At 35.9% G+C, this 17,727-nt stretch overlaps 1 protein-coding gene across 2 annotated transcripts in view; it reads left to right on the top strand.

Moving 5' to 3' along the window:
• DNAH7 (dynein axonemal heavy chain 7) overlaps positions 1 to 17,727 on the top strand; it is a 226,978-nt gene that overhangs the window by 123,595 nt on the left and 85,656 nt on the right. For both annotated transcript variants that reach the window (XM_090282024.1, XM_090282032.1), the window contains 6 exons: positions 1,754 to 1,880; positions 3,055 to 3,274; positions 6,237 to 7,109; positions 8,934 to 9,163; positions 13,994 to 14,324; positions 16,556 to 16,902. In XM_090282024.1, the coding sequence (XP_090138150.1) occupies positions 1,754 to 1,880; positions 3,055 to 3,274; positions 6,237 to 7,109; positions 8,934 to 9,163; positions 13,994 to 14,324; positions 16,556 to 16,902 (2,128 nt within the window). The remainder of the gene's footprint in view (positions 1 to 1,753; positions 1,881 to 3,054; positions 3,275 to 6,236; positions 7,110 to 8,933; positions 9,164 to 13,993; positions 14,325 to 16,555; positions 16,903 to 17,727) is intronic.

The raw sequence follows: 17,727 nt of genomic DNA, 5'->3' as shown, positions 1-17,727 counted from the left end.
CAGCTCTTCCAAACCCTTTTTCTCCCTCCTTAGGGGACTTTGCTTCCTGTGTCCTGTCCCTATATTCTGAGATTGCAGATCCCCCTGGGCAGCTCATTTTCATTTCATTCCTTCAAGTTTCAACTGCATGAAACATTCCTACTTCAGACACTACCTTCCTCTACCCCAGCCTAGTCCCACTCTAGTGAGTCTCTGGATTTAGACAGGCCGTTGAGAGGAATTTAAGTAGGAAATAGCTTAGAAGAATTAATTACTAGAGACCATTTACATTTTCCAAGAGAAGTTTATAAACTCAAGTTAATTTTTCTGTAGAAGAAATTTTGTACGCTGGAATATCTAAAATTGCTTTATTCACCCAAATGGACACCTTTAATTATTCTTTTCATAAACTCAATCTGGTATTCTATTTTTTTTTTTAATTCCTCTTTTTGATGTACCATTTCTCCTGGAAATCTCTCATCTTTGCCTCTGAACCCCTTACCTTTATCTGACCTGTGATGTAGACAGTTTGCTGAGCCAGTAATTGCTGTCGGTGCTTTCTCTCTCTCTCTCTTAAGTAACACTGTTGCTCCTGGGTCTCAGACTTCAGTTCCACTTTGCCTCTCTGCCATCCTGACTCTTTTCCCTGCCTCTTCAGGGACTGGATGGAAAATTAGGTTGAATCCATGAGGTATCTTTTCCTCTTGAACCCCATTTTCTAAAAGTACCACCATTTCTGAATGTTCTCTGGGAGAAAGAGTTGCAGACAGAGCTAGGGGATATGATCTCTCACCTTTCCTTCTGTAATCCTTTCATCTTCTTAAACTTGCCCAGGGAAATCAGTGTTCAATTTTAAGTTGGTTAACACATAGACATACATGGCTGTTTTGATCCATGGACTACCAATTATATGCTGTCAGACTTTATTCATGTTCTCAGAAGCAGCACTGTATAACTGAGTAATGAAAACAAAATACCATTTTAAACCAACATAAAACATGAACCTATCTATTCTTATGAAAAATATTTATTAGAGATGTACATTTTTGAAATCACTTTTTTAAAGCAAAGATTTTATGATAGAATCTTTTAAAAACACTATTGCAAATTTGTCTATGTATTTAAAGATGATAATATCAACTTCTTAAAATAATGTGTTACATTCTAAGTCAGTTATTAAAGCCCTCGTATTTGGAAATGTAATTATTATTTCATGAAACTTAGACAATACCCAAAGTTTTCAAAATGAAAGCAGCCAGTGAAGTAGCCACATGAACCACAGGGATTAACCTTAAGGAAACTCATTTAAGATGTGGGGAAAGAATTGGCCTATATTATGCCAAGATTGTGCTGAATTTCAGACGTATGGGTAGGACCTATATTTAGTCATCCAGGTTCATGTTATATTATGTTGTATAAAATTGTATATTAATATTTTATTGTAATGGGGATGTTCACAATTTACTACTTTGGGCTTTAAAGTTGGAGAAGATGGCCATTGTCTCTTTCTTTTTGGTTGAGTTTCCTTTGGTAACATAGCTGTGACCCAAGAATTTGTCTAATTATAATAGTTGAACTCATTCAGATAATTCAACTAGAAAACAAAACCTTGAGTTGGAGGGGGATAATTTTTTGATGTCAGTGTTACCCTCTTAACTTCTCGATGTGCCACAAATTTGTCCATCTTTCAAGTTATTTTATGCTCTAAAATATTGGAGAAATGCTCTGATATATATTAACAACATTGTTAAGAGTTCTCTTTTTAAATACATAGGTGGTGGTCGAAATCCAGTAACTCCTCGATACATGCGACATTTCAATCTTATAACAATCAATGAGTTTAGTGATAAATCAATGTTTGCAATCTTCTCTAAAATCTTAACCTGGCATTTTAAAACCTGGTAAGTAATTTAAAAAAATTTTTTTTCATTAAAGTGGAATAAATCTCTCGAAGACATCTCAACATAAAAAGTGCTTCTTAAACTTTTCCACAAAAACATCCCTAGACAAGGGAAAGATAATAGGTAACTTTGCTACCACCTGCTGCGCCCATCTCCAGACTATGGGAGCATAACATAAAGGAGTCAGAGTAGCTTTCCCTTTTTCGTGTGTCTGAAGTCTTGGGTTTTAGCCTAAAAATCCATACAAATTTTGGATTCTGCTGTGTACTATGTTGATGTTGGAATTATCAATATCTTGAAGTTTCACCATGTATTGCAATTCATGATGGAACGATGCGTCAGGTTTATCCTGTGACTTTGATGCCATTAGGAGAACTCTTTAGTCCCCCAGGGCTGCCCATGCCCAAGTTTGACTGTAGTCTTGGAACCTGTGCCCTGGGGAAATGTTGCTCCCCAACTTCTCCACAAGATGTGCAGAGTCTAGCAGACCTGAACAGTGCAAGTCTCAGTTCCCTGAGGTCCAATCTCAGAAAATTGTCATTTCTTGCCCTAGGCCATGATGATGGAGGGTTAGTTCCTTGTCAAAGCACAGGTTAAATATAGACAATTTTTCCAAATAAATATTTTTCCCATGTTATTTCTACCCAAATCATGCCCTTTGCCTCCCCACCCCATTTTTAAAAATTCTGGTCATGATTTATTTAACTTTCTTTTTAACTCCTTCTTTTTCTCTTTTCCTTATTTTTTCTATATTTTTATTTTTTTCCTTCCCTTTCTCTGAAAATACCTATTTCTCCAGTTATCTCTATGCAGTTGAAAATGCCAGGGAGTGAAAATGGTTAGGACTTACTTGTTTAGTGGATCCTCTGTTTGAGTTATATAATCTGGGTTCCTTTGTTCGCTATTCTGTTCACTTAGTTAAGTAGTTTAGAGCCCATTAAGTTGTTTCCACTACTGAGGAGTTCCTTTGAACATAAAATAAAATAATGAATGGGAAGTAACTTTCAAAGAAGTAAAAATCTATTATTATTATAAGAAGAAATGGCAAGTCTATAAACTAAATCAATTGATTTAATCTGAATAAAAATGTTATGTTAGACATGCAAAATATTTATGTATCATAATTTTATATTTGCTAACTTTTTTCTTTCTTTTTACTTAAACACTTTTTAAGTTATAGATTTCCAGACGAGTTCCTAGATTTGACCACACAAATTGTAAATGGTACGATGAATTTGTATAAAGAAGCAATGAAGAATCTGTTGCCTACTCCAGCCAAATCTCACTACTTGTTCAACCTCCGTGATTTCTCCCGTGTCATTCAGGGTATTTGTTTGTCAAGACCAGAAACAACACAGTCCAAAGAAATGATTAAACGTCTTTGGGTTCATGAGGTAAATTTCCATGTTATTGAAATAAGATTATGCAAGAAACAAAGATTTTATCATGCCAACAGCTGGGCAAGAAGAAATAGTCAGCAATTTATGTTGTTGAAATGCATTCAGCTGTTTGGCATTGCAAAGGTTAATAATTTTAAAAATATTAAAAACATATATTATGCTATTTAAAGTATGTTGTTTCTCATTTTTAGGAATTACTGTTGCTTTTTAGGATATTTTGAAGTTGTTATCATCTGGGGTCAATTTCCTTTAAGTGAGTTAATCCTTGTTAGTATGATTTCAAATAATGTGGTAGAACACGTTTTGACCTGTTTTTATAAGAAGTGAATGTATTTACTTACATTATTTACTTGTAGTTTTACTAGATACCAAAAGAAATGTAAAGCAAACCAGTTTGGAGAGCATAGAAACTGTATAAAAATATATTTAAGTTGTCTTTGGGAAGAGGAATGTGGGTGAACATTTTCTTGTAAAAGTGTAGAGGGAGGGAGGGAGAGTGAAAAAGAGAGAATACAAAAAATAATGCATCAAAAATAATAGTTCAATTTTTAAAAATAGGCAAAGAATATGAGAACGTGTGAGGAAGAGTGCCTTCCACTTTAATATATAAATAATATAGTTACTTTAATTTAATAACATAGTTAAGAAATCTAGAAAGTTGGAATGTGCTGCTAATGTTCAAACCATGTGCTACAGAGACATACATTTCAAAGGAGCTTTTAAAAATTCTTTTTTCTGTAAGTTTTTCAGATCTATAATTTGCATTTCTAAATCCTCACACCTTTTTAGAGTTACAATTTGAATTCCTAAATTCTTACACCTTCAAATATATGTACAAGTGAAGGTCCATTCCAATAGGGAATTTTGTCTCCAGCAAGATCCCTGAAAGTGATTCTTGGGAAAAGTATGATCTGCAGATTCTTGCTTCACTCCACTGTAGGTCCCTTAGTTGCCTGAGTGGAATCCATATTCTGAGACATGGCTGTAAGTCTGGTAGGTCACGTGGGTAATAGAAATAATGCTGAAAGGTGGAAAGGGAGAAATGATAGGGGAATGTCATTGACTTCATTGAAGGAGTGCACTTTGTCATGGGCCACATCTTACTCTAGGAAGCATCTAGCATTCTCCACCTCAGGAACTTTGCTCTTGATATACCTTCTGCCTAGCACACTCTTAGCCTCATTATTCACAAGGCCTACCCACTTAACCTCCTATAGTTCTCTGATCAAACATCCACTCACCATAGAAGCTCACCTTGGACCATTTCTACCCTGCTTTATAACTCTTCCTCCTCTTTCTCACTTTATTCTTCATAACACTGTGAATATCACTTGACACCATTTCTATTTTTCCTTACTTATTGTCTCTGCTAGAATAGAAGTTTTATGAGAGCAGCAACTTTCTTTATTCCTTCTCTCCCCAGTGCCTGCAGGTGTTGACAATCTTTGGGAAACACTGCCTTATAAATAGTCATAGGAGGTGACTATTGGCATATGTTGGGAAACTCAGATTGTTCTACGGAAAAGTAGCTTTGTTGAAGGTGGAATATGTGGATCATATCATATTATTTGCCTGTGTAGCCACAACTGCTAAAAAAATGGATGACACTGTTATGTCATCCACTTGACAATAGTGAAAATACTAAAATCATTATTCTTGAACACCATTAGGTTGACCCCAACAGTGTTTATAATAATTTTAATTCTCATCTATAATTTTTACATATGTTGTCATTTTATTTTTTCCATGCATCTGTGAGACTTGCAAGGCAGATATTATTACTTCCATTTTATAGGTGAAGAAGCTGATGTAGACAAACTTAAGTCATTTTCCCAATATTTCATAAATTTTACTGACAAAGGTATGACATTGCTTTTATCACATATGTATTAGTCTTCTAGTGATGCCATCACAAAATACCACAGACTGAGTTGCTTAAACAACAGCAATTGATTTTCTAATAGTTCTGGAAACCAGAAGTCCAAGATCAAGATGCCGTCAGTATGCAGTTATGGTGAAAGTTCTCTTTTTGATTTATAGATAGCTGCTTTCTCTCTGGGTCCTCACATGGTCCTTTCTCTTTTGTGACTGCAGAGAAAGTGAGAGCTCAGTGTTTCTTCCTTTTCCTATAAGGACACCAGTCCTATTGGTTTAGTTCCCCTTATGACATCACTTCACCTTAATTATCGCCTTGAAAGACTTCTCTCCAAATACAGTCACATTGGAGGTTAGGACTTCAATATGTGAGTTTAGGTAGGACTCAGTTTAGTCCAAAATAGACTGTAACCAAGGGACACTCGTACCACTTTGAGGAAATAGTTATTTTCTGTAGCAAGTTTGATTACCTATATCTTGTATTCCCATAACATGCACCCATGGCCAGAGTTTATTTTGGTAGACTTCCTTCTGCAATGACTTACAACAAAAATAATTACCAAATGTCCAAAACAAACTTGCTTTCCACTAAAGACATTTTTTTTTCTAGAATATGTGTTTTAACAAATAATATGTACACATTTGCCAATAACTTTCAAAATGTTATCTGGCTTGATAAAAGGGAAGATCACTGCCCAGAAGTTGGAAAACCCCAGATACCAGTGCCCAGCTTCGTCTTATTTGAGTGACCAGCAAAGGCAGTCACTTACCTTGTCTAGTTTTGTTTTCTTCTCTAGTTCTTATAACTCTTCGCTTCTCTACAATCTGCTTCACTCCCTCCCAACTTACCTTTATTTATTGAAAACTGCATGAAACTGTGTGTTGTTTCCAGTATACAATCAAAGTGAAAATTTAAAATAAACATGATCATGAGTTAGTCCTGATTGTTTGAATATGATTTTAATAAATCTCATACAAATTTCCTGAGAGTACTTTTTATATTATCTGAGATTAGCACAGAAATAAAACTAAAAAAATTAGAAGATTCAGTTCCTAAAGCTGCTTTTTAATTATTATACAGATCCTTAGAGTGTATTATGATCGCCTCCTGGATAATGCAGACAGAAGTTGGCTTATCAACTACATTCAAGAAATTTTGAGAAGTTACATGGATGAAAATTTCCATGAACTTTTTCAGAATTTAGATTTTGATAGTGATGGAGTGGTGGAGGAAGATGACCTACGTAGCTTAATGTTTTGTGATTTCCACGATCCCAAGAGGGAGGACACCAACTACAAAGAAGTTGCAGATGTGGATAATCTTCGGGTGATAGTAGAAGCTCACCTTGATGAATATAACAATATGAGCAAGAAAACCATGAACCTTGTCCTGTTCCGGTTTGCCATGGAACACATCAGCCGCATTTCCAGAATCCTGAAGCAGCCTCGCAGCCATGCTCTTCTGGTTGGTGTGGGAGGGAGTGGAAGACAGTCTGTTACCAGATTAGCTGCCTACATGGCTGATTATTCAGTTTTCCAGGTTGAAATCTCCAAGGGCTATGGTAACTCTGAGTGGCATGAAGATTTAAAAGTGATCTTGAGGAAATGTGCTGAAGGCGAGATGAGTGGTGTCTTCCTGTTTACAGATACTCAGATTAAAAGGGAGTCATTTTTAGAAGATGTCAACAATCTGCTAAATGCTGGGGAAGTCCCAAATCTCTTTGCATTAGATGAAAAGCAAGAGATATGCGATAAGATGCGTCAATTAGATCGCCAACGGGATAAAACCAAACAAACAGATGGAAGCCCTATAGCTCTTTTTAACATGTTTATCGAACGCTGTCGCAACCAACTGCATGTCGTCCTTGCCATGAGTCCCATTGGAGATGCTTTTCGTATCCGTCTTAGGAAGTTCCCTGCACTTGTTAACTGCTGTACCCTTGATTGGTTTCAGGTATGGCCATGTAAAAGTTTTCATAGACTTTTAGAAATGTTGATTCTCCTTATCATCATAACTCATTTTATAGACTCCCCCAGAAAAATCTAGTTTTAGCAGAATTTTGTGATTAATAAGAACGTATTATTTCATAAAATTGTAATTCAAGAAATCATCATAATAGAAAAACATTTTATTACTAGTTTACACAGTCATTAACCCCAATACATCATAGAATGTTTTAGGATAAATTTGTGTATCAGTCAGAGTCCTGACGGGAAAGATAGAGTACACTGGAAGGTGTCACTGAGAAAAGCTAAATGAAGGGACTCTACATGGAGGTGTAGGCAGGGTTCAAGGAAATGAGGAAGGATGATGGAACGATCAGGCAGTGGCAGAACTTAGCAGGTTACAACAGCTGGGTATAGAAAGGCATAGGGAGGAGAGTGTTACTGGAGTTTGAAGCTGTGGAAGGACTGCCTGACAGGTGCAGGAACCCAAACCTAGAACTCAGCTCCTGCTAGCAAGGAAAGGAGGTATAAATACCCCTACCTCTTTCTTCTTCCACCCTTCAATCTCTTTGCATGAGCTAAACCCAACCGAAACTCAAAAGGAAGAAAGCCAGAGTGATGCTTTCTGTAGTAAACGAGTTCAGAAGGCACAGAGCATTCAAGAGTGTAGGGTAGGAAATTTGTGGGCGGTGGTAAATATCCTGTGAGTGAGATCTAACACATAATCATTTTTTACCTTAGGGAATTTACATGACCCCTCTGTTGCTCCATTTTCTGCGAAGATTAATTATTTCATGCAAAACGTATTTACTGAACCCTTGCTTGGTACTCCTAGAGAAAGAAGAGAGCTCGAGAGCCAGAGCCTGCCAGTGCTACTCTGCCGCCAAGAGCCTGAGCGTGCTTCTTTTATTTCAAATCTTCTTGCCCATAATTTCCTGTGCTCTGGAGGCATTCAGATTCTCCACCAGTCCCGTCCTAGATGTTTCCCATTGCCTTGGGTAACCTCCTCCTATAGCCCTTCCCTACTCCTTCCTAGTGATCTGATCAGATTTCTCTGTATCAATGTGACCTAATTTATATTTCGAAAACATCACTCTGGCAGCTGTGTAGAGCACACAAGCAGGGAGACCACTTAGGACACTATTGGAATATTCTAGGCAAATGATAACAGAGGTTTGAACTGGGATGTAAAAAAAGAAAGACGGGAAAGGGTTTGGGAGGTATTTTAGAGATAGCGCCTATAGAACTCACTTACGAGATCAATGAAGGGTTAAGGAAGAAGTGAGGGATGAAAGATGATCCTGCATTTTGACTTGGGCAGCTGGGTGGATGAAGTGATGTATACTAAGTTGGAGAAGACTGCAGCTGTTTTGGGAAAGATAGGAACCATGTTTTGGATTTGGTGAGTTTTGAAATGTCTATAAGAGAAGTCAAAGCAGTTGTTCATATGATTCTGGAGTTTAAGAGAAAAGAGCACATTTACCTCAGAGAATTATTGGGACAATTAAATGAGATAATTTCAGTGAAATGAACACAGAAAGAGACATTCCATAAGTTTAGTTCCATTCCTCTTTCTTGCTCCTGCAATACTTAGGAACAATTTCTCTAAGCCCTGAACAAACCACAGAGTTAACATTACACGGACTAGCTACCGGCTCCCTGCCCTATGAATGCAAGTGCCCGGGGCAAGTTCCTCTTGAAGTGTCTCTCCCAAACCATCCCTCATGCTTTCCCCTCCATTTCCAACACCTGTAACTGTAAGGGACTACAGTGGTAATAGATTCATATTAACAACTTTGATCAAGTGCTAAAACATTTGTGTTAAATTTAGTCATGGCCTGAAGATGCACTACAGGCAGTTGCCTCATGCTTTCTGGAAGAAATTGAAATGTCAGAGGAAATACGAGATGGCTGTATCGACATGTGTAAATGCTTCCACACTTCTACTATAGATTTATCAACATCCTTCCATGCTGAACTTCAAAGAAACAATTATGTGACTCCAACTTCTTATCTTGAATTAATCTCCACCTTCAAACTGTTGTTGAAAAAGAAAAGAAGGTAAAACTGTATTTTTATATTTTTAAGTAAGCTACAGGGGTTTTAAAGTATTTGTGTATATAAAATGGTATAGCTATGATGTAATAGAGATTTTTTTAATATGCTTTATTGATTATGCTGTTATAGTTGTCCCAATTATTTTCCCTTTGTTCCCCTCCACCAAGTGACCCCTTCCCTCCAGTTGTCCCCCCCTTAGTCCATGCCCATTGATTGTGCATATAGTTCTTCTCAGCATCTTCCTGTCTACTCCACTCCCTCCTATTATGCTTCTTAATTCCTGTACCATCTCCCTCCCTTTTCCCTCTTCCCCCTTCCCACTGACCTCTCCCCATAATGTTCCCCATACCTATAATTCTTTTCCCACTCTCATTGCCTACTTAGTTTGCCTTTGTTTCCATTCCCTAACTTCTGTTGTTGGTTGTTGTGATACAGTTTTCATTTTAATGTTCATAGTTTTGATCCTCTTTCTACTAAACACATCCCTTTAACATCTCATATAGCAGTGGTTTGAATCTGATGAACTCCTTCAGTTTTACTTTGTCCTGGAAGCACTTTCTCTGCCCTTCTATTCTGAATGACAGCTTTGCTGATACAGTAATTGTGGTTGTACGTTTTTGCTTTTCATTCCTTTGAATATTTCTTGCCAGTCCCTTGCCTGCGGAGTTTCTTTTGAAAAATCAGCTGATAGTCTTATTGGGACCCCTTTGTATGTAATTCTCTTCTTCTCTCTTGCTGCTTTTAAGATTCTCTCTTTACCCTTAATTTTTAACATTTTGATTATAATGTGTCTTGGTGTGGTTCTCCGTGGGTCCAGTGTTTTTGGACCTCTCTGTGCTTCCTGGACCTGTAAGTCTATTTCCTTCCCCAAGTTAGGGAAGTTCTGCTTTATTATTATTTCACATAATTTTTCAATTTCTAGTTCTTCTTCTTCACCTTCTGGCAATCCTATGATTTGGATGTTGGCCTGCTTATAGCAATCTGATAGGTTTCTGAGCCTCTCCTCATTTTCCTCACTTTTTGTTTCCTCTTTCTGCACTGGTTGACTGTTTGTTCCTTCCCTATGTTCTGATTTGTTGATTTGATTCCTGATTTTCTTTCCCTCACCACTTGTTTCATATGTGTTTTTGTTCATTTCAGCAGGACTAACCTTCATTCCTTCCTCATCTTGTTTAAGATCTGCTGTTAGATCTGTAAGGATTCTTATAACCAAAGCTCGGAACTGTGCCTCAGAAAGATTTCCTATCTGCTGAGCTGTTAGATTAGATATTTGCTGTCTGGTCAGCTGCATCACTGGGATCTCTATCATGATCTGTGCCATCCTGACAGTTTTGTGTTTACCTTTGCTTCCTGGGCAGAGCTGTTACACCTCCTATGCTATTGGGGGTGGAGCCCCATGCACTCATCACTACCAGGCAACACTTCTCACCACACTGTGGCTCTTTGTGTGGGGGCGGGGGTCCAAGATGGATTCTTGCCATTCACTCTCCTCTGAGAGACTAGGAGCCTCCTCCTCCATCCCCATGCCCTCCAGTCCTCACTGTTCGAGGCAATTAGGGTTCCCTGGTGTTGAAATCGCGAGCTGATGGGTTTTGTCTGCAGCCAAGGGTGCTCCCCAGGTGCTTCTCACCTCCCCTTAAATATGGGTGTCTGTGCTTACCGCTGTCCCGCCGCCATCACCACTGCTGCCGCTGCCAGCACACCTTGGCCTCTCCACCCCGGCTTCACCCCTCCTACCCATCCAGATGAGCACCATTTGTTTATAACTTCATACATTGGACTTCCATGTAGCTTTATTTTCTGGAACGCCTGGTTATTTCTGGTTTTGCGGTAGTTGTAATCCTTCTTAGTTGTGGAGGGAGGCAGAACGTGTCAGTGTAGGCCTCCATCTTGGCAGGAAGTCTGATGTAATAGAGATTTTTTGCATATATATAAAGTGAGTTTTGTTAAACCCTTAAATAATTTACTCCACAAACATTTTTTTATGGTAGAGAGTGGGTCTTATTCTTTTGTATAGAAGCATTGCCTAGCATACCATAAATACATAATCATGTTTGGTGAAGGAATGGTGGTATGCCCACTCAAAGCTGTGATAAGGCTACCAGATGCTCTGACAATGATATTGAGTAAATAGCCCTAGAGAGTAATTTTACTTTGATAATAGATAAACCTTCTCTTTAGATACTAAACAGCTGAAACCCAGAGACAACCAGTCAATGAACCTAATCAACTTTTCTTCTTCAAATAAACTCTCGTTGGAAAATTTCAGTACAAATATCAATAAACTCATGTACTATAGAATGTGTCATTGTGAGCTTTTTAATGTTATTTAGGGTGATTTTTACATGCAGAAAAGTTTTTTCAAAAAATTTCTTTGGTTTTAAAAATTAATACTCAATATGTATCTTAAAAATGTAAAAACCTTAAATTAAGCTAGAGAGTTAAAAGTTTAGAAATTTTAGTGGTCACTTTTAAGGAGGCCTTCAACTAACATTTGTTCATATTCAAAAACACATTTAAACAAAGTTTTTATATTGCATTATTATTTTTATAGATTTTTATTTCCCTTTTAAAATCTGATTTAATGAATCAAACTTCCACACTCAAATAATTAATAAATCTGGTAAATTAAATGTATACAAATGGTGAGCTTTAAGTTCTTTTAAATGCTTGAATATTATCTATAAAGTTAATAAGACTTCTACTTAAAAACAAATCTAACTCTAATGCTCATTTATACAATTTATATTGCAATACCTTTTTTATTAAATAAATTGACATGTAACATTGTATAAGTTTAAATTTGTTACTTTAATACATTTAATATTGTAATATGATTGCTATTATAGCAATATTTATCACATTACATAATTATAGTACAATATTATGAGCTATATTCACTTTACTATACATTAGAACTCTATGGCTTTTCTACTATTTGTTACAATTTTGAACCCTTAAACACCATCACTCTTATTCCCCTTACTCAGCCCCCTGGTAACCACCCTTTACTCTCTGTTTTTTACAGGTTTGACTTTTTTAGATTCCACATATGTGATACCATACAGACCTTGTCTTTCTCTAACTTATCTCACGTAACATACTGTGTTCAGGATCCATCCATGCTGTCGGAAATGTTGGGATAGCCTTCTTATCCATGGCGGAATCATATTCCCTTATGTGATTTATGTTGAACTACAATGCTGGTCTGTTAAGCTAACAGACGAAGTTTTTAAGTAACATTTTAAAAAATACTTAAAACACCAAATGTGCACAGATCCCTTGACAGAAATATATTAATGTTATGAGTTTGAGTTTTGCATGCACTTCCAGTTAATTTTAAATGTTTCTATGGCTAATTCATGATCTTAGGCATTTTGAAGCTGCTTTTCTCATGTTGGCCATTTGCACCTGGATCCAGTAGGACACTTTTGTCATCTGTATTTATGGTGACTATTGCAATGCCTTCCGCAGCTTGGGTGTGACAGCCTTCCTGTTCACAGTGGTTCACAGTCTTGTATTTGAATTGCACCATAAGTATTTTTTCCATCTACTTATTGAAATCTGCAACTCCTATCCAAGGCTGCTGCTACATGACTTGGCTGAATTATATTATTTCTTTAGCTCTCAAGATAATCGTCTTTCTGTGTTGATCTTATGATCTTTAACTTAATGGAATATTGCTTATTTTCTTCATATTTTCCCACCCAAGAAGGTCATAAACTCTTGAGGATTCTGATTAAATTTCGGATATCACTTATGGCTTTGTTTGATTGTATGCTCACAAATTTAAGGCTGTCCTATGGAAGAAAGATTATAAGAACAAAATACAAACTTATAGGAAGGTTGAAAGTAATAGTTTCCTAGGCATTTTTATATATTCTTACTGGATTTTCAAAATTTCCTCTGCTTTTAGTTATTCTTTACTTCTGCTAGAATTTCCACCCTGTAGTTATGCTAAAGCCTTCAGATCTCTTTATTGCAAGGTTGTACTGTAACCTAGCAGCGAGTTAGGTCCTCTGCCAGGAAACCAGTGGCTTAGCTAGCAAAGAATCACATGGGATGAACCAAAAAGCTGAAACTGCTTCATGCTGGCAGGAGTGAGCCCTTTCCTGTGCCTGCTCCACTAGGTTTCATCTGAAAATTAACTCTATAATCTGGTCACATGTATCCAGTATCCTCAGTTCCTATTACTGTAAAGTATTTTGCTAACTCAGAGAGAATAAACATTTGACAAAAATGTGGTGTGCCCTCACTTATGTTTTTTTTTTTTTCTTTTTGCACCAGGAAGGGAGTGTTGATTTTTATTATCTATCCTATTTGTCACTTTTGCCTTAATAAAAAATTACTATTTCAAGATATTGACTATATCTTAAAAATGATTTTCTACCTTTGGCAACATTAATAATAATATATTTTGGGCGCTGAAGTCTCTTTGAAAGAAATTATTATAAGAAGGTTTTAAGGAACGATAGTGTGTTGAAATAAACATCGCAAATTGACTAATTTTAGAAGCACAATGTTAATTTGAAAAAGGAGGCTTCTTTCCTTATATCTAGTGTATTTTTTGAATGTCTGTTACGCGCCTAGGTAGTGTGCTTGGTACTGGAAATAAAAAATGAGCAAGACGCACTATCTGCTCTTAATTGCACACAATCCAGTTTTCTAGAGTTCATATTTTTTGACAAGTTGTTAATATATGTAGAAATTTTTCAGATCACTAATTTAGTTATGCCTTGAAAAAGCCTGAGAAGCTCAAGAACACTAAATATTTTTCCTTGAAATAAGATTCAGAGACTGACAATTAACCTTGTGTTATCTATTTGCTTTCAGTGAAGTAATGAAAATGAAAAAGAGGTATGAAGTGGGTTTGGATAAACTGGATTCTGCTGCATCTCAAGTAACCACAATGCAGGCTGAGTTGGAAGCTCTACAGCCTCAATTAAAAGTTGCCAGCAAAGCAGTTGATGAAATGATGGTAATGATTGAGAAGGAATCTGTGGAAGTTGCCAAAACTGAAAAAATAGTGAAAGCTGATGAGACAATAGCCAATGAACAAGCTATGGCTGCTAAAGCCATCAAAGACGAGTGTGACGCTGACCTGGCAGAGGCCTTGCCCATCTTAGAGTCAGCTCTCTCTGCCCTTGATACTCTCACTGCACAGGTAAGGCAGCCACACACTTGCTAAGGAACATGTCACAAAGTTCAAGGAAGTACTTACCATTGTGTGCTACAACCTGTTCTGTCCCTCCAAATTAGTTTCCACTATTAATACAATTAAAATAAATTTCAGATTGGCAAAGGATTCCCTAATTCACCTGAAAAAAAAAAAAGAAAAAGAAATACATGTGCATGACTAAGACAATTTTAAAATGAAGAAAGCTTTCCAGATGTTACAACCTACCATAAAATGACAGCTCCTTCAAGAACTTTGCAAAACAACTACAATATTTAACAGAGGCATAAGACTTGAACATGTAGTTTGCTCCTAAGGTGCACCTTTTTCATATTTAGACAATTTTGTAATTGGGATACACCTTACGGTTATGCCTCACTATCTGCAGAGGCCTGGTTTTAGGACCCCCATCAAATACCAAAATCTACAACGCTCAAGTCCCTTATATAAAATGGCATAGTATTTACATATAAACTATACACATTCTCCCGTATACTTTAAATCATCTGTAGATTACTTAAATAACAAATACAATGTAAAGTCTATGTAAATAGTTAATGTTGTATTGTATTATTTAGGAAATAATGAAAACAATCCACGGTTGGTTCAATCTGTGGATGTGGAACCCACAGACATGGAGGGCCGCCTCTCTTGTGTCAGTGTTTGTGAGTGGGTATTTTTGTGTGTGGATATGTAAAATAATAATATGGTTTATGTTATATTTTATAATAGTGTGTCTTAGAGATGATGAAACGTGGTATTAAATATTAGAAATTAAGATATGAAAAGGGAACATTTCAATTAAGAAAGATAAAGATGAATTTTTTAAAATAGTGTGGGAGGACCTTGGCTAAATTGTTGGGTGGGGTAGGGGAGAGAGGGTTAGAGCCTTTCTTCATACCTTACTACAAAACATGTTTCAGACTGATGGAAATTTAAATATAAATAGTTATATTTCTATAAAATAGTAGAAATGTAAGTCGTATTTGTAATCTCTAAGTGGACTAGAGCCTAGTATTTCTTCCGTGTGAGAGAAATCAGAAAAAAAGCTAAGCAGTATTGTTTGTAACACATAGTATCTGGATACTCTTTTGTATTTTTCATAATCAGTAAGGTTTGCCTAAAAGTTATAAATTTTAGTACCTAAAAACAAACACATTTTGTTTGATGTAAACACTATGGACACAAGTTTAGACATACTGGGGGAAAGTATTTGAATTAAATGGCAAACAAATGATTAATATTCTATATGAAAATAGCTCTTATAAATAAATAAGAAAAAAGAAGCTCTAAAATGAGATAGTAAAATGATGAAAGGAAATAATTCACAAAAGAGGAACTACAAGTAGTCAATAAATATATGAGAATATATCTTGCCTCACTTGTATTTAAAGAAGCACAGATTAAAATAAGATTTCTTTTGCCTGTCAGAACACTACCAATGTTACTAAGGGTGTATGTAGTAAAACAGATCCTCTTTTACTTTCTGGAGAGCAGATTGTCAATATATGTTAAAAGCTTAAAAAATAAAAGACATAAAATCTTTAATTCAATAAGGCAATTGTAATAGTAAAAAAACAGAGAAGAAAGCATAGATAGGGTATTAGAATTGTGGTTCACGTCTATTTGTTGAAAGATTGCACAGCCATTGAAAATGGTGAAGTAAATATTTACTAACATGAAAGGATGTTTCCTATATATTGTTATTGAAATAGGCTTTAAAACAGCATGCATGTTACGTATACTATGATTCCATAGGCTAAACTATACATATACACTGGTTTGTAGTATATATTACATATACATAGAAAAAAATCTAGAATAATGTAAACAAAAATGTTTACAGTAGTTAATTATATATAATGGGATTATAACTTCATATTTATAATTTATTTATATTTTTCTAACATTTTCAACTTTTATAATTAATAAGCTACAAAACTCTTACTTTGTAAGAGCCAAATCTTCCTTTCATGTGTTTTTGAAGTATACTTCATGTCATAAGTAATCTTACATAAAATATCTTCCCATTATTATTTTTAGTTTTTAACTTTTGGGGGAGACAAACTTCTTAGTGCTTCTTGACAGTGCTTCTTCATTGTTACCATTTCCACCCAATGAGCAATAAGATTCTATACCTTACAGCTTAGTTTGAAAATAGGAACCCATGACAAGTAGTGCATAAACCAATGATTCTAATCAGCATGTTTTATTTCAAGGATATTACAGTGGTAAAGTCCATGAAGAGTCCTCCTGCTGGAGTCAAGCTTGTTATGGAAGCCATATGCATCCTGAAAGGCATCAAAGCCGACAAAATCCCTGATCCAACGGGGTCAGGAAAAAAAATAGAGGATTTCTGGGGTCCTGCTAAGAGACTTCTTGGTGATATTCGATTTCTACAGTCACTTCATGAATACGACAAAGACAATATTCCTCCAGCTTACATGAACATCATAAGAAAAAATTATATTCCAAATCCAGATTTTGTCCCAGAAAAGATTAGAAATGCATCCACAGCAGCTGAAGGTCTGTGCAAATGGGTCATAGCAATGGATTCATATGATAAGTAAGTACCACCAAACAAAAACAACCTGACATGTTTTATTTTCAAGTTTGGTCAGTTAGACCACGTAAAACTTAAGAACTACATAGGTGAGAGTAACCCCAGAAAATCATGTTTACTAGGGACAAGATTATACCAACTGAATAATATAATACAATGGCACTTAAACTTTTTGGACCCAGAAGCCCTTTACACTCTTGAAAAGTACTGGAGACCCCCAAAACTTTTATTTATCTGTCATACTAAAAATTAAAAATGAGAATATTTTAAAACAGCAATGAAAACATGACATGTTAACACAACTTATTTTTTTAATCTATAAGAAGAGTGATAGTGTTTTATATCTTAGCAAATCTCTTTAATATGTTCTCTAAAAGAAGATAACTGGACCCTCAAATCTGCTTCTTCATTCAATCTATTGCAATATATTGTTTTGATTGAAGCATATGAAGAAAACACAATCTCACACAGATGTTTAGGTGGACAAGGGAGGACCCCAAGGATGCCCTGAAGTGGAAAGACATGTCTTGGACCACATTTGGAAAACCACTTGCATAATATGTATTCTTTATGAGACAGGGAGTTTTTTTGGATGATTGTATGAAAACCATTTATAGCATGTACACAGAGTAAAAATTACTGGTAATTCCTTCAAAAAGCAACTGTTACAGGATGTCTTTCAAATTCCTGTACAATTGTAATCATTGTATATATGTATTACATGTTCTATATGTTTGGGACCATGATATACTATGTTAATAATAAATTTTAATTTAATGTTCTTTGTTTGTTTAGAAAGATAACATGACTGATTCATTTTCCAGATAG

Source organism: Furipterus horrens, unplaced genomic scaffold (assembly GCF_987537825.1).
Source record: "Furipterus horrens unplaced genomic scaffold, mFurHor1.1.pri manual_scaffold_1, whole genome shotgun sequence".
NCBI classification, from domain to species: domain Eukaryota; kingdom Metazoa; phylum Chordata; class Mammalia; order Chiroptera; family Furipteridae; genus Furipterus; species Furipterus horrens.
Note: the sequence above shows the minus strand (reverse complement) of the source record. Positions and strands in the feature narration are given on the sequence as shown.